The sequence below is a fragment of the Aquarana catesbeiana genome, linkage group LG05 (assembly GCF_042186555.1).
Source record: "Aquarana catesbeiana isolate 2022-GZ linkage group LG05, ASM4218655v1, whole genome shotgun sequence".
NCBI lineage: Eukaryota > Metazoa > Chordata > Amphibia > Anura > Ranidae > Aquarana > Aquarana catesbeiana.
In genome coordinates this window covers 559,470,782-559,495,203 of record NC_133328.1, presented here as the reverse complement: position 1 = coordinate 559,495,203, position 24,422 = coordinate 559,470,782, and the positions used below count along the sequence as shown (strand labels likewise).

Here is a 24,422-nt window from a genome sequence, read left to right as displayed (position 1 = left end):
CTTGCACATGATTGGATGATGGAAATCAGCAGAGCTTCTGCTCATTTACTAAAACCCTGTAGCAAATGCACTTGCAGAGTGCATTTTGCAAAGTGCAACATATATTTACTTTTAGTAAATCAACCCCACAGAACATTTTTAAAAATTTTAGGGAGGGGGGATTGTAAATCAAGTTAATGACACACAGACTATTTGGATGAATTTTAGGGGGGTGGGGATTGTAAATCAAGTTAATGACACACAGACTATTTGGATGAATTTTAGGGGGGAAGGGGATTGTAAATCAAGTTAATGACACACAGACTATTTGGATGAATTTTAGGGGGGGGGATTGTAAATCAAGTTAATGACACACAGACTATTTGGATGAATTTTAGGGGGGGGGATTGTAAATCAAGTTAATGACACACAGACTATTTGGATGAATTTTAGGGGGGAGGGGATTGTAAATCAAGTTAATGACACACAGACTATTTTGATGAATTTTAGGGGGGGTGGGATTGTAAATCAAGTTAATGACACACAGACTATTTGTATGAATTTTAGGGGAAAAGAACTACAATGCAGCTGACAAAATACATTAAGTGAGTAGACTAGGTGGATATGGGCCCAGCATTGCATGCTGGGGAGGTTAGTGAAGGCAAATATGCATGCAGGACAAAAAAGAGCATTAAAAGATTACAGCATGCATGAGGACAAAGAGGACATTCACACTATATTGCAATTATGGTAATTAGTGTTTGAGTAAAGAAATACATTATATTAGCAAACATTAAATAAAATAAAATGTGATGGTAAGGGATAAAAATTCTTACCTTAATATAGTCCTTCTGCAGGACCTGAATTATGGCAGAACAGGTCTCAGGGATAATGATCCCCAGAGCCTGGGGGGAGATGCCTGTCTAGAACTTAAGGTCCTGCAGGCTTCTCCCTGTCGCCAAGTAATGCAACGTGGCAACTAGCCTCTGCTCCGGAGTGATGGCTTGCCTCATGCAGGTATCCTGCCTGCTGATATAAGGGGTCAGCAAAGCCAACAAATGGTCAAAGGAGAAAGTTCCTGAAATCCTCAGAATTATTCTCACAGATCTCATGGAGCAATGGCATGTGACAGAATTGGTCACGCTGGAGCAACCAATTCTTCGTCCATGGACTCCTCCTCGCCCTGTTCATGGACTGGCCTTGGGCTGAAGATTGAACTACAGCACCAAGCACATACAATGCACGAACTCTACGACGAGTACGTAACATGGCTTCAAAACGGTCGGCTGGTCAGAACGCATTTAACAGAACGCACTGAAGAACAGCAAGGCCTGTGAAGAGCAACCTGAAATTTAGCAACGAGCGGACAATAAAACACTGATTACTCAATGTGAACTGACCACAAGCACTGAAAAGCAGATACAAACCTCACAAGCACAGACTGAACAACAGTTAAAACGAACTGAAAAATACGAGTCTCACAAGCGCGAATCGTCTCTCACCAAACTTCTACTAACACGGGATAAACACGAGATTAGCAGAAGGAGCCCAAAGGGTGTCGTACGAGCTATTGAACTTCTGTTTTATAGTCTCATTGGACTTGGTGAACGTCACCGCGTACTAGGCTGTCGGACTTTTGTGTGATCGTATGTAGTCAAGTCCATTCGTTAGAAGGTCCGCCAAAAGTCCGTTGAAAGTCTGTCGGACAGGCTGTCGGACTTTTGTAGCCGAAAAGTGTGTACACGGCATTACAGGAGAGAATTTCCCTTCCTAGGAGTAGATTTCATCTCACTTCCTGCTGTCTCCCTCTGTTTGTAAGTAGGAGTCGTTTGTAAGTCGGATGTTTGTAACTTCGATGTGGGTTTTAATGACATTTTAAGGAATGTATATGTTTTGCAAATGCTTACTATAATATAAATTACAAAATGTAAAAAAATGTATGTATAACTGATTTTTGCTGGAAGCTTATCATTTTACTCCTCAGAGGTGGGTGTGAAAGTTTTTGTGGGTGGCTTTATACTTTAATAGTAAATTCTGTACTATCTAAATATCTTCTCTCTTTTAGATCCCTTATATCTCTTCTGGCTGTTCATTGTTTCTATTTCCTTCAACTGGAACTGCTGGTTCATTCCACTGCGAATTGTATTTCCTCTTCAAACTTCTGACAACCTCTTTTACTGGATGCTTGTTGATTACACATGTGATGTGTGTTACCTTCTGGATATACTTGTATTTCAGCCACGTCTACAGTATATAAAAGGAGGTGACATAGTGGTAAGTATCAATAAACTGCTCTGTTTTGAAAGCTGATATGTGCAATGACATACCTCCTTAGACCCGATCTATGCAGGCAGCATGGCCACTTGCTGACTTGGCACCATCAACAGGCAACTTAACTCTTTAATATGACACAGAAGTTACTCAATATTACTTAGATAAATGTGGCACATAGGCTGTTTTTCCAGTCTTTTGAAGTGTAAAAATAAGAGAGACACAACATAAAGAGATAAATGTGTTGTTTACTAATTCATAGTAGATACTCAAGATTTACTCAACCAAGCCGATTCTGATTCCAAAAGTTATTTTTTTTACCTGCACTACAAGGGTCATCATTTTCACCTGACCGTTGTTATACAGTAGGTACTTTTTTTAGACACTTTTTCTAACTCAGTCCAGCAACCCTATTGAGTTTAGAACTGTACCCATAGCAACTAGCCTGAAAGTGTCAAAGATCCTATGGGATCTACAACAAAGGATAACATCAGTCTCTGCTGGCCTGTGGTGTCCACAAATTTATCTAGGCTAGTATTGTCTAACTGCTTGATGAATTTTCTAGGCATTTGTTAGTACTATGAAATATGATTACCAGATGCTATCTACTTCAAGTGTATGTGAACATTTCAGTCTATGAATCCTTAAGCTGGGTACACACTGTCAGTTTATTTTCATTCAACCAACGGGCTGAAGGAAAAAAGACTAGCGGATTCCTGCATCCACACAAGCGAGGTGGATGCAGGAATCCTACCTGCTGTGCTATTGTATTCTGACAGTGGGGACTTCCAGCTGTCAGGATGCACTGATTAGCACTGCAGCTGGTTGGCTGCAAGCCGCTGATTAACCACTTGTCTACTGGGCACCTAATCCCCCTTCCTGCCCAGGCCAATTTTCAGCGCTGTCGCACTTTGAATGATAATTGCGCGGTCATGCTACACTGTACCCATATGAAATTTTTATAATTTTTTTCACAAAAATAGAGCTTTCTTTTGGTGGTATTTAATCACAACTGGGGTTTTATTTTTTTCTAAACAAACAAAAAAAGACCTAAAATTTTGAAAAGAAAAAAAACTGTTTTTATAGTTTGTTATAAAATCTTGCAAACAGGTCATTTTTCTCCTTCATTGATGTGCGCTGATGAAGCTGCGCTGATGGGCACTGATAGGCTGCACTGATAGCGACTGATAAGGCGGCACAGATGGGCACTGATAAGGCGGCACTGATGGGTACTGATGAGGTGGCACTGGTGGGTACTGATAGGTGGCACTAATAAGTGGCACTGATGGGCACTGATGGGTGGCCCTAAAGTGCACTGATAGGTAGCACTAATAGGTAGCACTGATGGGCACTGATAGGCATGAGCAGGTGACACTGATAGGCAGCACAGATGATGAGGCACTGATGGGCACTGTTTGGCAGCACTGGTCGGCATTGATAGATGGCACTGGTAGGTGGTACTGGTGGGCACTGATTTGCACTGGTAGGTGACACTGGCGGACACTGGCAGGTGGCACTGGTGGACACAGATGAGGCGGCTGTGGCGGCTCTCCGTGCTCGGGACCGATGTCCCTCTGACAAAAGCCGGTGATGGGGGGGTTTCTCCTCATGCTGACAGACAATTACTGGCTCTGTTTACATCACGTGATCAGTTGTCATTGGCTGACAGCTGATCGCATGGTAAGGGGCCAGGATCCCTGACTCGCTGATCACAGTGCACGGCGTGCGTGCCCCCCGCAGGGGGCATGCAGGTAGCTCATGCACAGGAGGACGTACATAGGCCTGCACTGCAGCCATCTTTCAGTGGGTCTGTTTCGACAGAAGCTGATCAGACAACCGGCTTCTGTCAAACAGAGGGGGCTAAACACATAACGAAATATAATCTAATCCCTGCTGAACCGGACAAATTTCGACCAATACCCAGTTTTATTCATATTTAGCGGAACATTTTTAAACATGCCATATAATTTTATTTTCATAAATGCATAAATGACTTTTATATCCTTTCCAGAGCTCTGAGGGGTGGGGCATAGTTACCTACGGTGACAGACCTATCCGGGACAGAGGCTTTTGGAGAGGACTGAATGCAAGCCTCTTGCCTTCTGATTATGGGCCCTGGATTTTAAGGGAACAATACTTTTTACTTTAATACTACTTTACTTTAATACTTTGCGAGGTGAATGAGAAATCCAGTCTGATCTGTACTAATCTGACTCAATCTTGTATATATGTATATATTGTATATTGTCTAATTTTGTTGTGGACTCTTTGCTGTGATCGGTTAGGGTGTGGCTGTATTCCAATGTTCTATTGTGTCTGTCTGCTCTGGATATTATGGGATGTTTATCTCTATGGAGGAAGGGGGATTCCTCCAGTAGCCCCCCTGCTAAGAATATTAACTGATCAGAAGTTATACACACCTGACCTGTGTGTCCATTGTAATTGGACAGTTTAACCCGCCCTGTTTTCCAAGGGTGGGGGGAAGTGTTTTGAAGTGGGATCTGTATAACATGTGTTTGAATAAAGAATCATTCCTGCTTGAACCTCAAGACAGAGCATCTTGTCTCATACTTGGGGGAGAATTATTTGTATGTGTTCCTTGTTTGGCAGATGGAAGTGTTCGATAGCTGCCTTTGTGTTTGGGTATGGAATGTTCTAAACGACTTTAACCCCTTTCATACTTGGGGTGTCGTTACACCTACTAAGCCTGGGATCCCTACCAAGAGCCACTGTCAGTCATGTTCTCCATTCCTGAGTATGAGGCACGTCTCCATTGTCTGAGATGAGCGACAGCAAGGAAATACATTTCCTGTCTATATAGGATGTGTCAAGCAGGGCTGGAAAGGAGGCATGGCAGCAAAGCTGACAACAGGCACGCTGTAAGTAAGCACAGGGTACTGTAGCTCCAATCAGCAAACTGAGGGATGTAAATTGACAGCACAAGCACAGATCTGCTTTCATGCTTACAATGATCAGAGCACTACAGGCAAGAAGGTGGACTGGCAGGATGACTAGGTATTTATCAAGAAACTAAGAAATTAAAAGAGAACAGGCTATATTTACAAACATCCACATGGATGCACAAACACATAGATTACATTTTAAATTAGGGAGTAACTTGCACTTAAAGATAAAATGAATATACTGTAAGTAGAGGAAGAAAGATAGAGAAAACTACACCTTTTAGGAATTAGATTTTAGTGTATTTAAAGCAATTAGTATGCTACAATATCAATGATTTGGAAATGTATTTAAAATATCACAGGCCCTAGTAGTGGCAAGTGCCTTTAAAAGGTATCCGTACTTACTGAGCAGTAAGAATGTAAGGTGTTAGAAGGATATCAGTGAAGGAGCTGCCCTGGCTGCCCTTACTTTCAGATGCCCCATAGCTCACAATGGAAGCTAGGACACTTTATTATGTAAATACTAGCCTAAGGAAGTTGTCCCTCTCTGCCTTACATACCTCAACGTTACCACGAGGGCCAGCCATACCAATGATAGACCAAGAGTGCTCCCCATGTGGCAGAACTCAGGCCTGCTTATTTGGCTGCTGAAGCACCAATTGCTGAATTGTCAGAGGCATGGGGGAAGCTTACATATTTATAAAGTACAGGATTTTTTTACTGTGGTTTTCTGTTTCAGCAGTATAGCACTGACCATATAAGAGCAGTCACCTTGGGTTGCCTGCTACATATCCTGACAGGTAGATAAATAACTCTGTAGAGAACATAAGTATGAAATGCGTATTAATGGTTTAGAGTAAACTTGTTGTGGAAGAAGTCTGGGAGATGCCAGCAGAACTTGTATCAATATGCTAATCTTGAAGACTCTACCATATAAAAAAGTACAGTTACATTTTTTTTAAAAATCCTCTTCGCTACAGGAGACTGAGGTGTGCATATCGCTGCTCCTAAAAGCACATCAACCTGCTACAAGCCTGCGGCCATGTGCCGAGGACTTGAGACATTCCAGGAAAATCCAGAAGGGAGCTAACATCTGAACGGGACCCCTGTTGCTTTATTGCTGGGACTGGTGAGAGGACACTGCTGCCATTAACCTGTTGCTGTTAGTAGTAACTAAGAACACAGGGATTGGTTATCTAACTAGCAGCATGATTAACTGCTTGCAGACTTTACAGGGACTGTACTTATTTACACCGCCAAAAAGAATGGGCCCCAATGCAAGCTGGCTAAAGAACTGTGGATAAGGCTGCTCACTCAGATAGCTGAGCCTATTTTCCATAGTAAGTGGTACTTCTTTATGGTGTCCTAAATTTCATTGCTGCCATCCATATAGAGTGCACTCTTAAGTGGATGTAGCCCACTGTTTACAGAGGAGTTATTGCAGTATTATTATTATACAGGATTTATATAGCGCCAACAGTTTACGCAGCGCTTTACAACATGAGGGCAGACAGTACACTTACAATACAAATCAATACAGGAGGGATCAGAGGGCCTTGCTCGTTAGAGCTTACAATCTACAAGGGAGGGTCAAGTGGAAACAAAAAGTAATGACTGTGGGGGGTGAGCTGATGGAGAAAATGAAAAAAACAGTTGTAGTTAGGTGTGGGTAGGATAGGCTTCTCTGAAGTGAAGGGTTTTCAGGGATCGTCTAAAATCTAATAGAGTAGGAGATAAGCGGACAGATTGGAGTATGGCATTCCATAGGATTGGAGAGGCTTTGGAAAAGTCCTGGATGCGAGCATGGGAGGAGGTGACGAGGGAGCTAGAAGGCAGAAGGTCTTGAGAGGAACGAAGAGAACGAGTAGGTTGGTATTTAGAGACTAGGCTAGTGATGTAGCTGGGGGCTAAATTGTGGGTGGCTTTGTACGTAGTTGTTAGTATTTTGAATTTAATTCTTTGGCCGACCAGAAGCCAGTGGAGGGATTGACAGAGAGGGGTAGCAGAGTCAGAGCGATTGGTAAGGTGAATGAGTCTGGCAGCAGCATTCATGATGCATTGAAGAGGTGATAGACTATGTAGAGGTAAGCCAATGAGAAGGGAGTTGCAGTAGTCGAGGCGAGAGATGACCAGCGAGTGAATTAAGAGCTTTGTTGTGTCATTGGTTAGAAAGGGGCGTTTTTGAGTTTTTGCGGAGGTTGAGGCGGCAGGATTGGACAGTGATTGGACGTGGTGCTTAAAGGAGAGTTCAGAGTCCGTGACAATATATTGGGTTAATTTACCACTAACCAGTCTGATGTTTGCTTTTTGATACTGGGTGCAGGGTATCTATATTTGTGCTCCCAGTTGCAGTGCAGTATCTATTTGCTTAACCTGGAGGGTGAGTGCGGTTGAGGCAGAGGAACAGAAACCCCAATCTATCAAGAGGGACAGGGTAGCCCTAAATATTTGAATCCAAAAACAAAAATGTGAAACAGAGGTATATTGCAGCTAACTAGTCCTTAAATGTGGAGGTTGTATTATGGTGGATGTGCACTAGTAGAATTTTGCTTAAATGTTTGTATGGAAGGTCGGAACAATTATTCTTCAGACTGAGCATTCCATTTTGACATCATTAAGTCAACCAAATTAATTCCAAAGCCCTTGAAGTGTCATCAGGACCTACTCCTTGATTGGAATCCCAGATGTATTAAACAGGTTTGTTTTGAGCTTTGTATGATTTTTGCAACGTAAATCAAATTTACAGTTATAATTTAATTCATGATAGAAATATTTTCTATCCTGCACCTTCACATTTTCTTGTCACTATGGATGAAAACAATCAACATGACCTCACTAACCATTACAGAATCAAATGAAAATTCTACTGGTGTATAAACAACTTCCTGTGCTAGGGTGACAACACTTATTCAGATCAGTGCACAGGAAGTTACAAGGATACTAGAATTCTTGCAAGATCAGCATGTATTTTTTTGTACTTGCAGAAAATGTACATACCTTGAAAAAAAGAAAACTACTGCAGTCACCACACCCAAGGAGTGGTAAGCTGCAAAATACAAAATTTTTTCTCATGGATTTACATTGTAGATATATTACTTTAAGGCTACTTTCACACTGGGGCGGGCAGGTTGCCGGTGGTAAAGCAGTGCTATTTCTAGCGCCGCTTTACCGTCGTTTTAGCTGCGCTATTCGGCCGCTAGCGGGGCAGTTTTAACCCCCGCTAGCAGCGAAAAAGGGTTAAAACCACCCGCAAAGTGCCGCTGCCCCATTGTTTTCAATGGGAAGGGGAGCTTTAGGAGAGGTGAATACACAGCTCCTATAGCGCTGCAATGATGCGGCTTGCAGGACTTTTTTGACTGTCCTGCAAACGCACCGCTCCAGTGTGAAAGCCCTCGGCTTTCACATTGGAGTGAATTGAGCAGCTCTTTCAGGGCGCTTTGCAGGTGCTATTTTTAGTACTATAGCGCCTGCAAAGCGCCTCAGTGTGAATGTAGCCTAACTGTGCTTTTTTAAATAGGACATTGGCTGCAGTCTGTGCTCTTGTCAAACTACCAATCAAAGCTCTGTTTTTGAATCACTAGCAGATCCCTTTCGCACTGCAACGCTGCTAAAACAGCGCTAAAGCGCCGGTCGTTTTTGCGGTGTTTTAGTGGTGTTTTAGCTGTGCTTTTGCGGTGCTTTTTGGGCACTAGTGGAGTGACCTTAAAAATAAGGTAAAAAGTCCAGTTTTGCGGCACATTCAAAACTATTTTAAGGTGCTTTGGAAGCGCTGCTCATTCATTTCAATGGGCAGGGGCATTTTGGGAGCTCTATTTATAGCGCTCCCAAGCCACCCCAAAGATGCTGCTTGCAGGACTTTTTCTAACGTCCCGCAAGCGCACCGCCTGAGTGTGAAAGCACTCATTGTAATGAATGGGAGGCGGTTTTCAGGTGCTTTTTAGAGGCTATTTCTAGCGCTAAAATGCCTCAGCGTGAAAGGGGTCTTAACCACTTGCTAACCAGCCACCATCATTATACTGCGGCAAGGTGGCAAGATCCCGCAAATCGCCGGAAGTGTACGTCGGCACGGGAACTCGCTTTTGTGGGCGCGCGCTCCCATTGGCCAGCGGGGGGAGCCAATCAGCGAGTCAGACAGACTCGATGTCTCGCAGATCCTGTCATTCTGCTAAGCAGGAAGATGGATTTGTGTGTTTCCCCAGTCACACAGTTTCCCATACATTTAGAAACACATTTAACTCCTTGATCGCCCCTGATGTTAACCCCTTCCCTGCCAGTGTCATTAGTACAATAACAGTGCATATTTTTAGCACCGATCACTGTAATAATGTCACTGGTTCCCAAAAAAGTGTCAAAAATGTCAGTTAGGTGTCCGATATGTCCGCCACAATGTCACAGTCCTGCTAAAAATCACTGATCACTGCCATTACTATTAAAATAAATAAATAAATAAAAATGCCATAAATCTATCCCCTATTTTGTAGACATGATAACTTTTGTGCAAACCAATCAATATATGCTTATTGGAATTTTCTGTACCAAAAATATGTAGCAGAATACATATCAACCTAAACTGAACAATAAATTTGTTTTTTTTTACTTTTTTGGGGGAAATGTTTTATAGCAGAAAGTAAAAAATTTTGTTTTTCAAAATTGTTGCTCTTTTTTTGTTTATAGCGCAAAAAATAAAAACTGCAGAGGTGATCAAATACCATCAAAAGAAAGCTCTATGTGTAGGACATCAATTTTGTTTGGGTACAGCATCGCACGGCCACGCAATTGTCAGTTAAAGCGACGCAGTGCCATATCGAAAAAAATGGCCCGGTCAGGAAGTGGGTAAATCCTTCCGGGGCTGAAGTGGTTAAAGTGATCACAGGTAAAATTACTGGAGAGTGCAAAATCTGGCGCAGATGTAGATGGTAGCCAATCAGCTTCTAACTTCACCTTGTTCAATTAAGTTTTGACAAAAAAACCTGGAAGCTGATTAGCTACTATGCACATCTTCACCAGATTTTGCACTCTCCAGTTTTAGTAAATCAACCCCACACTGTCTTTACACATATCTGCTCAGATTAAAGGTTCCGTATGAACAACAGCAGCACCAGCCAATTATTTGTACAGAGTACAAGTGATTGCTGCTGGTCGCACATAGTAAGTGCAGGCAGCATTCAGAACCGCTGACTAGGGTTGCCACCCTTTCTTCTAGCCAAACACTTTAGCAGTGCAGGGCAAAAAATGTTTTTGTGCCCCAAGGAAAGTAGTAATGTGGCGTGCATAGCGCGCAGTGGCAAACAGTGGGTGCGGCTAAAATGCTCTTGCTGACCTCAATGCCCAGCCTCCCAGTGTTGCCGAACCTGCCACCCGATAGCCGTCCGCAGCTCCTGGATGGCAACAGATTTGTGTGTGGCTATCTTAGTTACTTGGGGAGCCATAGCCTGGTCTGAATAATGTGTCTGGGTTTCAGGCTGACTAAAACACGGACAGGCGGCAACCCTACCACCGATGATAATTGACAGATTCTCCCTGTGTGGTCGTGTAAATGTAATCTTACAAAACTGACTTGGTGAATATTTCTATACTACTATATACTATTTTCTAAGTGTTAACTTGTGCTAGTAAGTGTCTATAGCTGTGGCAGTATGGCTAGGTAGGTATCACTATTGCACACTGAAATTTAGTAAGCTCAGTTGTATAACATTATTACTGTTATTATACAGGATTTATATAGTGCCAACAGTTTACGCAGCGCTTTACAATATGTTACAATATAACATAACATTAAAGGGACACTATTCTGTGAAAATCACCTTAATGCATTGCAGCACCTTAATGAATAAGGCTGGATGTGTGGGTGAGCTTAAACAAATGTCAAAAGCAATCAGTAATAAAGGCTGATATCATGAGAGCGGATGTGTCATGCTACATTTTCTGTCTCCAAGTAATTGCACTAGGCTTCATTATTTTACAGACTGACTTTATTGGCTGTGAAAATGTCAATTTGCTTATACATGTAAAGTGCAGTGGCCTGATAACAACTTACTTTTATTTCTAGGCCGAGAAAAAACAAACACGTAAACATTATTATGAATCCACAAAGTTCAAGGTAATTCTCATGTCAAAATGGTGTTAAAATATGAATGTATTTGAGTTGAAAGAAGCTAATGCAAGAAGTTATTATTGGACGCATGTACTTAGGGGCATTACTAGGGTCCTAAAAGACCAACCACAGGTACCCAGAGATTGGGTATGTTCATCCCCGACCTACTTGGCGAAGTAGTTAATTAAAAATGCCAGATTGCCTAACCCCTAAATAATTTGTCTAACAAGAATTGGAAGCAAAAATTCAGTTACTAGTGAAGGTAAGAATGGATTTATGATATTTACATTTTTGTCTATAAGATAAGACTTGGGAAGTGGACAACAAATATTGCAAAGTGGACTTAGGGCACTCAGTAGAAGACATGCAGCAGTTGCCTTGGGTGCTGAGATCTAACCATGCCCCTGCACCTACTGTTATGCAATTTTTACATTTCAAGTATTGGGGCCCCACTATTTATATAATGTAAAATGTGTGTATAAAGCAAAAAATAAAAGAAAGTAATATTTAACAGCTATTATATATCATAAATGCAGGAAACAACGTGTTCTGTTAGCTTCTGCTTAAAAAAAACCCCTGTAAGACTTAACCTATAATAAGGTGTAGGTAAAATTACAAAGCGGGCTCTACTCCCGCTTTAACTGCCTTCAGCTCAAAGTAACCAATCACCCACTCACAATGCAAGCTCCTAATACATCCACTGGTTAAGCAGTCATGCTGATTTCTCTCATCTTGCCTGCCTACAGTCTTATCTCCACTACCCTACGCTGCACTGAAACATACCATGGCTGTAAGTTTTGCTTTCCCACCATTGGCTGCCATTCCCTGTTGTCCTCCTCGAATAATTGTATAATTGTTATACCATGCGTAGCTATCATTTTTAGAGTGCAGAAATATGGTGGATTGAACTGGCACAGTTGAATTTCACAAGGTCGTGTCACATTCAGTTATTCAATTGCAAGTATTCCCAGCTGCAATATTGCCATGTAAATTGATGAATAATTTACAAATCATGGCAGCCTTTCGGTGGAATCTTTCCACTGGATTCCACCACCAAAAGTTCACTATCATATTGAGAGATAAAGGTGCCATTGATTGAAGATACCTGTTAAGGACCAAAACTATTGGTTGAAGATGGAAAAGCAAAACTTAAAATCATAGAATGTTTCGGTATGTAGGGTTGGGTGGGCATGGGCAAAGTGAGCAGTGTCAGCAAGGGCATTTAAAAAGGGGTACGTTGTGGGCTATAGAGGTTTTGTGGGGAAACAGGGGTGTACTATAGGGGATTAAAGCTCTAAAATGGAAGGGAAGCAAAGATTTATCTGGAGCCTTACCTGATAAAGCTGGGTGCTCTCTGTGTTTCTGTTTTATATTGCGGTAGAGTAGAACACAGAATAATGGTCTAGTAACTCTAGAACAAGTCACATTGGTTTACAAGAGCAAGGGAAAAGTGACGAAACAATCAGCAATCATTCCATAATTCTGAATGCTATAAAGTGATTAAAGGCTAAATACGTCTGATATTAATGGCTGCTATGGGTTTCTGCCCATGCCCCAACTATCCTGTACTGTCCTATTAATCAGGCTTAGATTTAACACACCTTCAACAAAAACTTCACTATTTTTAGAATAAACTTGACTTGCGCTGAAGGCATAAACCTCAAAATGGACTGATATGACAATTTATGAATGGAAGTATTTTAATTGGTAAATAGTTGGTAAAGAGCTTCTAGGGCCATCCAGCCAAACATTTGAACCTAACGTAGTCTGACTTAGGTTAAACTGCTCTGACTCCTGGTGTGAACATCAGACGTACATAAACATAATGTCATCTGTTTCGTTTAATTGGAACACTAAACAGCATGGTGTTGTTCCACAGCTTGACGCAGCATCTGTGGTGCCATTTGATCTTCTGTACGTCGTGTTTGGATTCAAATCAGTGCTGAGAATGAACCGAATGCTAAAGGTAACACACACTCAGCATTCAGAATATCAATACTTTTCTATGTATGCTTTGGCAAAAGATAAACTTGTGAATGTATAAAAACGTATTGAAAGAAAAATGTCCAGAGCAGCTGGCCAGATGGTAAGTTTCTCTAGCAAAACGAGATCTTTGAGCAAAATACTTTTTTTGGTGATGTTTTTATAAACCAATCATGCTGTGAATGGTCCTGTATTACATTTAATTAAAGAATCTGTCAGGTAAAACACAAAAAAACCTGCACTCTAGGCCAATTGTTCATGGCAATGTTCTGGCAAGTTAAGCTACCGTATAGTTCCAAAGTTTCCAATAGTTGCCTCCTGCCTGTTCCTGTTGGCCAGCGACTGAGGTAGTCTATCACAGTAATGGGCCAAGAGGCATGTGTGGCAGCAGCAGGTAGCTGCAAGCTCCCAAACTACTTGGAAGTATTTGACCATAACTGCAGGCTTTTAAAAGCTGCTACAGATATATTTACTTCCTACCTGAAGTCGTTTTTATTTATTTCCATGACAGGTTCACCCTAAAGCTGGCCATACATTATTCATTATAGTCATTATATTTCCTTTAGATTTACCTTCAACTATGTAGTGCAAGAGCCTGCCTGATTGCATTGTTTATGTTTGACCTCATATTATATGGTTTTGTTAAATCTAAAGGAAAATTATACAAGAACATTGTATAATGTATGGCCAGCCTAACAGCAGAGTTAAAACATAGTGCACAGTAATCCAATCAGCTTTTTCCTATACAAGCCTATTGACCAAGTAGCAAGGTTTGCAACAGGCACTAAAATGATCCTACTTTAGCCTTGCCATACACCCATTTGCCCTGTTCAGCCACTGACATCTCTCCCAATACCCTTAAAATGGCCATACATTATTCAATTTTCTTATTCAGCTTCCTTTAGAATTACCTTCAACAATATACTGCAATGGCCTTCCTGATTGCATACAAATTCAAAGTTTTTAGGTTTGACCTCATATTATATGGCTTTGGTAAATCTAAAGGAAAATTGTACAAGAGAATGATATAATGTATGGCCAGCCCAACATTTGCAATTGCTTAGTTTTTAAATAAGATAAATTGGCTCTATGAGAGCCTAGCCACTGCTTGCTGCTTCACGTGTATATGCATGTACAATTTCACCCATCGGTATTTTAACTCATCACGGCCTCTTATGTCCATCACCTGACTCCTCACCCTGGGCACCAGACCTGAGAAAGACCTTGCACGATGAGTACTTCTTGCCTATGTACTATTACCCAACCAGCGTGCACTTTTATTTTGATAGCAAAATCCTTTGATAGCAGTTGTGGGCAGGACTTGTTGGGGACAAGTGGACCTGTACTCACTAATGTCTGAACTTCAGGCTGGGAGCTGCGGTCATGTGACAGTCAACATTAAGGCAGTTCTCCTGGGCTTAGAAGTGAGGTGCACACTGTAAATTCCTTGTTATATGTGCTGACTCTGATGACACCTTTACACAGCATTTTGAGGCCGTTACCACTGAGCCTGTACTGGGCTCCACCAAACCAGCAGTTTATGCCAACTCTCTCCCAGCGACACATCCCATGGTTGCTATGGGATACAGGAAATGCTCTCTTTCTCTTTCTGTCTCTGTGCTTGCTCTCTTCTCCAGGGGCCCCTGTACACACTCTCTTCCATGACTCCAGGCTGCGTCTCTAGGCATTCTGTGCTGCGGGTCCAATCCTACTGAGCAGAGGACCAGCCACTAATGGGGGTGCCAAGCACTTAACTCCCTCCACTATCAGAGGAACTGTCACCCCTGCCAGTCACCCGTCTACTGGCTGATTGAAAGAAGAAATTCCTATGGGTGGGACTTTAAACAGGGCAGATGGCGAATGAAGTGTGAAGAAAGTATAAAAAAATATAAATTTTTTATGAAAAATATCATGAAATAATGAGCACATACATAGAATACAAATGCATAATGATCTGGAAATTAGATGCAATACATTGGAATTGTACAGACAATAATCGCAGAGATCTGCTGAATGAAAAGTAGATCCAACAGAGAACCCCTGGCTACTGTCTACTGGCTGATTGGCTGACTAATTCTTAGCAATAACACATTAACTTCCACTAGACAGTACTCTATGTATTAAACTCCTGTATTGAATCTTCCTCTAGCTCAGCCCCCTTGTGTGTTGCAAGCCCTGTTCTTTAGATATGCTGTGCATGCACCCCTTTCAGAGACTTCAGACCAGGCAATTAACAGTTAACAGTAACTTTACTGAAGAAAGGCAAACATGCAAGAACAGTTCTTGTAAAGCAGCCTCTAGTCCATTAACGGCAAAAAATCCACAGAGGTAGCAAGTAATCCTTAAAGTGATTGCAAAGTTTTTTGTTTGTTTTTTTAAATAACAAACATGTTATATACTTACCTGCTGTGTACAAGGGTTTTGCACAGAGCAGTCCCAATCCTCCTCTTCTGGGGTCCACCGGAAGCACTCCTGGCTCCTCCTCCACATTGAGTGCCCCCACAGGAAGCCGCATTCCATGACACAGGCAACATGACTCTGCCCTCCCCCCCCCATGTCACTGGATTTGATAGACAGCAGCGAGAGCCAATGGCTCCTGCTGCTATGAATCTATGCAATGAGGACCAGAGACAGCGGCTGGAGCTGCTGAGCTTGTTCTCGTCATTGGAAAGATCGGGTCCAGGTAAGTAAAAGGGGGGGCTCTGGGGGGCAGCTGCACCACAAAAGGTTTTTAACCTTAATGCATAGAATGCATTAAGGTGAAAAAACTTGAGACTTTACAACTCCTTTAAAGTTCATAATTGGCAGTAATCCACAAGGACAATAAGTCCATGATTAACAGCTACAAGATTAGGTCTTCAGGCTTGAGTGTCTATAGGAACCCCAGCAGGCTCCCCCAGATGGTGGCACAAACCAACAGAATAACAGCCTACATCTTGGCAGTGTTTCCCAGCAGCTCCCCCAGGTCATTTCACTGAGCCCTTTTTATTTTGGATCTCTGGAAAATTGGTGGAAAAATCTAGTCAATCAATTCCTCAGATCCACTGCACATCTGCATTGTAACAATTTGCGCCTGGCTGGCTCAGTAAGCTTGGAGACATGAGCACAGACAGGAGAATCAGCACATCATGAGACAGATAGCTGCAGAACGTGAGTCAGCGCAGCAGAACAAACATTAGCTCCTTGTAGGCACCTGCCTACACTCTGCTGAATGGAAATGACACTAGCTCGAGTTCTTCAATCTTCTACTTAAATCTTCCACATAAAACATCTTGATCTTTAGATCAGACTCAGCTGAACACTGTTACTCAACTTTGGTTGATGCATTTGTAGCTAAGTATCAGAACCCCCAAACATTATATATTTTTTTTTCAGACACCCTAGAGAATAAAATGGCGGCCGTTGCAATACTTTATGTCACACCATATTTGCTCAGCAGTCTTACAAGCGCAATTTTTGGGGAAACAATACACTTTTTTAAATTAAAAAATAAGACAACAGTAAAGTTAGCCCAATTTTTTTTTTATGTTGTGAAAAATAGTTTTACACCAAGTAAATTTATACCCAACATGTCACGCTTCAAAATTGTGCCCGCTCATGAAATGGCAACAAACTTTGACCCTTAAAAATCTCCATAGGCGACGTTTAAAAATTTCCACAGGTTACCAGTTTTGAGTTAAGGAGGAGGTCTTTTGCTAGAATTATTGCTTTTGCTCTAACAATCGCGGCGATACCTCACATGTGTGGTTTGAACACCGTTTTCATATGCGGGCACGACTTACGTATGCTTTCATTTGTGCGCACAACCTCAGTGGGACGGGACACTGTAATTTTTTTTTCTCATTCATTTTACATTTTATTTTTTATTTTCACACTGACCTTTTTAAAAAAAAATCTGTAAACATCCCTTGTAATAGAAAAAAAGGGTCAAAAAGACCTCAGATCTCACATTTACACTTAAATGCAATAAAAAATAAAAATAAAATAAATAAGTGTCTTTTTTTTTTAATTCCTATTAAATTAATGGGGGCCATCTTTCCCTCACTCAGCTCCATGCTACTAAAGGGATAGCATTGGGTCGTCTCCGCCATTACCGACGGATCCAGTAAGCGGCAGAGATGACCGGAGCAACCCCCTCCCGCCGTCGATAAAAGTGATCTTGCGGCGAATCCGCCACGGAGACCACTTTTGTCTGAAAGAGGACCGCCCGCCATTGAAGAAAATACCAGAGTTTTGGTAGCTATCTGCTGCCACAACCCTGGTATTCTACGTCAAAGTACCGATGTACAATGATGACGGTTTGCGGGAAGTACCGTAGTTAAAGTGTATTTATTATAAGCATTTAAAATAATATATTCATTCCCACATTGAATTTCAATTGTTTCTAGCTTGCTCCTAAGCAATTGATTGATGATCTTAAAGTTTAAAAAACGAACATTTTGAAGTATCCCACACGTTTACTTTCATGAATTCTGTGACATGTGTTCACTATGTCCTGTGAGCAGGCACTACTGTGTCACATATTTTACAGACCCTGCTTTATGAACTACCGAGGTCCTGAGAGGAGAAATTTCAGGAGGTGGAGTCAATACAGGAATTATTGTCTGCAGGCAGCACGAAACCATGGGACATGTAGTCCTTAGAATTTAAAAGAAAACAAAAGGAATGGGTGGAGGAGAGGCTGCAAAGCACTCAGGAAATACAGGAAGTTGTGGAAAAATATGATCAGCAGACAGGTAGCAATCGAAACATGGCAGAAAATTTTTCATGTAAGCTTATATGAGATTATCAAAAATAACTGATGCTTATATGGATATCATAATACTAATGTTTTAAAATAAAAGTATACTGTATGCTTTGACTATAGATCTCCTTAGACCTGTAACAGGAAATGAAACCTAACAAAACACACCGACAGAAAAGTAACCTTTGCACAAAAGCAATAGCATTCAGAAGTAACTGTTATCCCACTAGACCAAAAATCAAACATTAATTACAGAAGGGGCAATGTTATGTTTATGAGCAACTTTAAAACTTTAAAAAAATCTTAAAAATCCAAAAATTAGAAAATCCAAAAACAAGAATGAAAATCTAAAAATTCAAAAGAACGAAAATCCAAAAATAAGAAGGAAAATTTGAAAACCCGAAATAATAACTAATAATATTAACTATTACTAACTATTAAATTATAGGTATTGGAATTTCCTTTTAAATTTGGCTTTTAGTGAACTTAACCACTTCCCGCCCGCCGGCCATCATATGATGGCCTTGACTTTGTGTGGGTATATCTGAATGATGCCTGCAGTTACAGACATCATTCAGTTATCGGCTTTTTCAGACAGCGATTCCCTACACCATAAGAACGATCATAGCAGCTGTTTCGTCGCTTGATCGTTCTTACGGGCGGAGAGCATATTTGCCAACATTGCAAAAAAAAATGTGGGACACTTTTTTGGCTGTAGGTGGGGCCGTACAATAATTAGGGGGTGGGGCATTTGTTTGTAGGCGTGGCTTAGCAAAAATACAAGTGCGGCGCGCAAAGCGCCCCACAGCGAAAAATGGGCGTGGCCTATGTGAAATAGTGGGCGTGGCTGAAGTGGGCGTGGCTCAAGAGGGTGTGGTTAGAGTCTGAGATGAATGAGGGATGGAGAGGAAAAGGGGGAGAGGGGAATGACGGGACAGCAGCCCCAGATGCTACACAATAAAAATATGTGTATTCTAGAAAGTTTAACAATCAGCAGATAAAGATACTCCAAACACCTGGTGTTAACGCTTCAATAATCCCGGCACCATAGTTGTTATGGTGTCAGGATGATTGAAGCGCATTATTTCTATTATTACATTGTAATATAAAATTAAATCATTCAACTCACCATAATGCCGAATCAGTGAGATCCCTGAGCGTGTCACTAGCCACGTCGCCTGCCACCAGCAGAGTCTGTCCTTGCATCAGGTGCCCCCGGCAGAGTCTGTCCTTGCATCAGGTGCCCCCGGCAGAGTCTGTCCTTGCATCAGGTGCCCCCGGCAGAGTCTGTCCTCGCATCAGGTGCCCCCAGCAGAGTCAGTATAGACCCCCTCAGTACAGACCCCCCTCCATCAGTGCAGACCCCCTCAGTGCAGACCCCCTCCATCAGTGCAGACCCCCTCCATCAGTGCAGATCCCCTCCATCAGTGCAGACCCCCTACATCAGTGCAGACCCCCCTCTATTAGTGCAGACCCCCCTCAGTGCAGCCCCCCTCTATTAGTGCAGACCCCCCCTCAGTGCAGCCCCCCTCTATTAGTGCAGCCCCCTCAGTGCAGCCCCCCTCTATTAGTGCAGACCCCCCTCAGTGCAGTCCCCCTCTATTAGTGCAGACCCCCCTCAGTGCAGCCCCCCTCTATTAGTGCAGACCCCCCTCAATTAGTGCAGCCCCCCTCAGTGCAGCCCCCCCTCTATTAGTGCAGACCCCCCTCAGTGAAGCCCCCCTCAGTGCAGCCCCCCTCTATTAGTGCAGCCCCCCTCAGTGCACCCCCCTCTATTAGTGCAGCCCCCCTCAGTGCAGCCCCCCTCTATTAGTGCAGACCCCCTCTCAATGCAGCCCCCCCTCTATTAGTGCAGCCCCCCTCAGTGCAGCCCACCTCTATTAGTGCAGACCCCCCTCTATTAGTGCAGACCCCCCTCAGTGCAGCCCCCCTCTATTAGTGCAGCCCCCCTCAGTGCAGCCCCCCTCAGTGCAGCCCCCCTCTATTAGTGCAGACCCCACTCAGTGAAGCCCCCCCTCTATTAGTGCAGATCCCCCTCAGTGCAGCCCCCCTCTATTAGTACAGACCCCCCCTCAATTAGTGCAGACCCCCCCTCAGTGCAGCCCCCCTCTATTAGTGCAGACCCCCCTCTATTAGTGCAGACCCCCCTCAATTAGTGCAGCCCCCCTCAGTGCAGACCCTCCCCTCGTCCAGGAGCAGCCGATGTTCTGCCGAGAAAGTTCCCCTCGGCAAGTAAGGACCCCCTGTACTGCGCAGGCGCAGCGCCGCCATTTTGCTGGAGCCAGCTGCTCCAAAAATTTAAAAAAAACAACATTCCCGATTTTCCTTATGGAAAAATCCCGATTTTGGATAGCCTCCAATCGGGACGAGGGTCCCAAAATCGGGATTGTCCCGGGAAAATCGGGACTGTTGGCAACTATGGGAGAGAGAGGATGTCCCCTCTCCCACCGCCTTCCCGTGCTTCTACTGACTCACCGCTTTCATCGGTGAGTTGGAGACAGGATCCACCATCCCCGGATGTTTACCATAGAGATTTCCGGCAGACCGGATGGTCGCCAGAGTCTCTATGAACGTTCGGAGGCCGGGCGCGATGTTATGACTTCACGCCCGGCCTCTGCATTCAAACAAACGACGTCACCTCGGCTGGGAAGCCGAGATCTTTTTTTTTTTTATTTCAGGTTTCCCAGCCTAGGAGGTGAGATGTGGGGTCTTATTGACCCCATATATCACTGTAAAGATCATGCCATATTCCTATTATGAGGGATGTTTACATTCCTTGTAATACGAATAAAAGTGATCAAAAAAAATATTTTTTTAACTAAAAACAAAAAAAAGTTAAATTAACAATTAAAAAAAAAAAGTAAAGCCCCCCCCCATCCCTGTGTGCTCGCACTCAGAAGCAAATGTATACGTAAGTCCCGCCCACATACGAAAACTGTGTTCAAACCACACATGTGAGGTATTGCCGTGAACGTTAGAGCGAGAGCAATAATTCTAGCCCTAGACCTCCTCTGTAACTCAAAACATGTAACCAGTAAAAATTTTTAAAGCGTTGCCTACGGGGATTTTTAAGTACCGAAATTTGGCGCCATTCCTTAGGCGTGTGCAATTTTGAAGCATGACATGTTAGGTATCTATTTACTCGGTGTAACTTCATCTTTCACAATATGCAACAAAATTGGACTAACTTTACTGTTTTGTTTTTTGTTTTTTTAAAGCACAAAACTTTTTTTTTCCAAAAAAATTGCATTCGAAAAATTGCTGCACAAATACCATGCGAGATAAAAAGTTGCAACGACCGCCATTGAATTCTCTAGGGTCTTTGCTAAAAAAACATATATAATGTTTGGGGGTTCTATGTAATTTTCTAGAAAAAAAATGATGATTTTTACACGTAGGAGAAAAATGTCAGAATTGGCCTGGGTGGCAAGTGGTTAACGAATACGAATTTATCCGAAGTTACGCATTATCCAAAATAATGAATGCCGCATTTGAATGGATTGAATGCAACAAAGTAATGATAATAAACAATGATAATAATAATAAAACCTTTTTTATTATTATTTATCATTATTAATTAGATACGTTCTATTCATTTAGATGCGGCATTCGTTATTTCAGATAATTCGTAACTTCAGATAAATTTGTATTCATTACGTTCATAAACAGCCAACGTTGAAAGGAAATAACAATACCTAGAATTTAATAGTTAGTTATTATTAGTTAGTTATTTATTATTTCCGATTCTCTCATTTTCTAATTTTCGGATTTTCGAATTTTGGAATTTACAAATTTACGAATCTTCTAATTTATAAATTTTCAAATTTACGAAAACCGCATCTAAACGAATGGAACATAGCTAATTAAAATTTTTCTGAAGTTACGAATTTATTTGAAATAACGAATTTTGATCATAGCGAATGACCTTAAAAAGGAAAAAAAAGCGAAAAGAAATGAAACGAAATAACACATTTTTCAGCAGTGCACATGTCTAGGAGTTGTAACCCTCCCTTACTCTATCAAAAATTTAAAAAAAATGTTGCCTATAGTTCGACTTTAATAGATCATAAACTTTACCAAAGAAATAACAGTGGAAATACTGTAGAAAGTGTAGGATATGTTTCGGAAACCCAGCATTCACGTTGGCAAGGCATAGCAGCCTAATGTGTCCCCCATGATGCCAACTCTGCCCCTTCCAGTGTAAGGAAAGGATTTGTAAATTGCAACCGTGAATGTACATTTACGTCTGCAGCTCACAGCTACCAAGAAACAGCAAGTATGAATGAGGTAATATTATGTGAACTTTCTGGTGAATTGTACCAGACTGAATTTCTCCTTTTAAGTTTTTTAATCATGTACAATTATTGAAAAACTGCCCACATCAACTGACATTTTAACTGAATATGTAACCATGCAAATAATTAAGGAGCGTAGTGTTGCATGCTAAAATAAATGCTCTTCTCAATATCTAGGTGAAACATTTGGTAATGATCACAGCCGATAAGTCATGTTCGTTGGTGCTTAAACTCTATTAAGCAAAATGCTCTTGACTGATAAGATGTGACAAGTTACATCGGTATCAGGTAGATGGAATTGTCTTGGTGATGTGTTCAGTTACAGGATGGTGAGGGAGATCTGTGACTTGTAAAAAAATGACCTTGGGCAGGGTCTTCTGGGTTTGACACGTTGCCTTCTGATGTTATCCACTAAATCATTCAAAAGTGATTTACAGACTTGGATATTTTATTTATTGCTACACTGATTTTGATGAGGGTCAGTGGAAGTTTTTTGTTTTTATGGCTATATAATTACTTAGTTATGGTCTAATTCCGCTAAACAGGTTTTTCTGCAGGGGAAGAGAATTGCAGGCTTCATGCGTTGGAAATGAGTAGAATGGGGGTCACTGGAACTGGAAGACATAAACAGCAATTAAAAAGGGAAACCTGACAAACATTGTAGCCTCCCTGGCGTTATGATTACGTCAGATTTTTGCGTCTCAAAGCGGTACAATTATTTTGCATAGAAATTTGGCGTTTTATATTGTAGGCCTGTAATTCTTAGCAATAACACACTTAAATCTGTCCAAACAAGAGTCTAGTAAACATCCCGGGTATGTTGAAGTTTAAAACACAAAATCATAAATTATAATATAATAAATAAATATTATATTATTATTTTTTATAATTATTTATAAAAATAAAATTAATTTCCCCACGATTCACTATCGCTCAATTCTGCAAGTGTTCTAATTTATTATCGCTGTTTTCTAGCTGGTCTAAAACCACTTTTGACGTAAAGGGACACTTTTTGGTTGCTATGGTCAATCTCAAGTTTCCAGGCAGAAAGAACAGTATATATAATATAAAACTGCATGCAGGGCATTGGACAAAGCACTGGGGACAAAAGGGATGTGAAATAATTTCATACAGTAATGTAATCTGTAAGATTACAGTGTACTGTATGTGTTATGATTTTTCACTTTTTTTAATTTGCCACCGGGCTCCGCCCCCGTGCGTCGCTCATAGGGAACGGAGCTCGGCACAGAGAGGCTTAGAGAGGAGGACAGAGCCCACGGGCACAGCGGGGGGACATCGCAGGATCCTGGGGACAAGGTAAGTATACCGCACCAGGATCCTGCAATGCAATCCCAAGTGTGGCTCAGGGTTACCGCTAATGGTGCTGAAGTTTAACCCCGAGCCACACTTGGGAAAACCGCCAGGGAGGTTAAACAATCTTTGCTCAACAAAAAAATCTGCAAATCACACTTTGTGTTTCTGAGTATTCTAATCAATGACCAAAAGTTAGTTATGGGAGGCAGAAGTCCCAGTGGGAAGCCTTCTATGTATTAGACACTATGGGTTTTTTTTTTTACTAAAGCTAGAGTGGGCAAAATTAGTCACAATTCTGCATAGAAACCAATCAGCTTCTAACCTCAGCTTGTTCAGTTAAGCTTTTGCAATAAAACCTGAAAGTTAATTGGTTTCAGCAGAATTGTGACTAATTTTGCCCTCTCTAGCTTTAGTAAATAAACCCCATAGTGTCTGGTACCACATCCTTAGGCAAATGTATACAAAAAAACCCTAACTAGATAATGGAGGACTTTACAGGTACCACATAAAGTGTAAAAAATCTATATTTTATTCTACAAATGTTAAAAAACATTATTGAATATAAAAAGGACAAAAATATTGCATGTTAACATTACAAGTGCATATAATTGCATAATTTATCATCTAGTAATTTACTCATCATCCCCACCAGCTTGGGTGATGGTCAATCCCCATCACCTCTACGATCATGTATCAACTACAATGTTGAGGGCCCAATACTTCCCATCTGCACCCCTACTTTCCAAGTTTCTAATGAACGATTGGTTGCTGTGTTGCAAGTCAGATTTTTGGTGAAAAAGGGAAATCACATCTAAAGTGATGCAGACCTTGTAAATTTC

At 41.7% G+C, this 24,422-nt stretch overlaps 1 protein-coding gene across 1 annotated transcript in view; it reads left to right on the top strand.

The window, feature by feature from the left end:
• The window catches only part of CNGB3 (cyclic nucleotide gated channel subunit beta 3), a 427,114-nt gene that overhangs the window by 222,328 nt on the left and 180,364 nt on the right, over window positions 1-24,422 (top strand). The window contains exons 7-9 of the mRNA XM_073631915.1: window positions 2,045-2,253; window positions 11,203-11,253; window positions 13,127-13,213. Coding sequence (XP_073488016.1) covers window positions 2,045-2,253; window positions 11,203-11,253; window positions 13,127-13,213 — 347 coding nt within the window. The remainder of the gene's footprint in view (window positions 1-2,044; window positions 2,254-11,202; window positions 11,254-13,126; window positions 13,214-24,422) is intronic.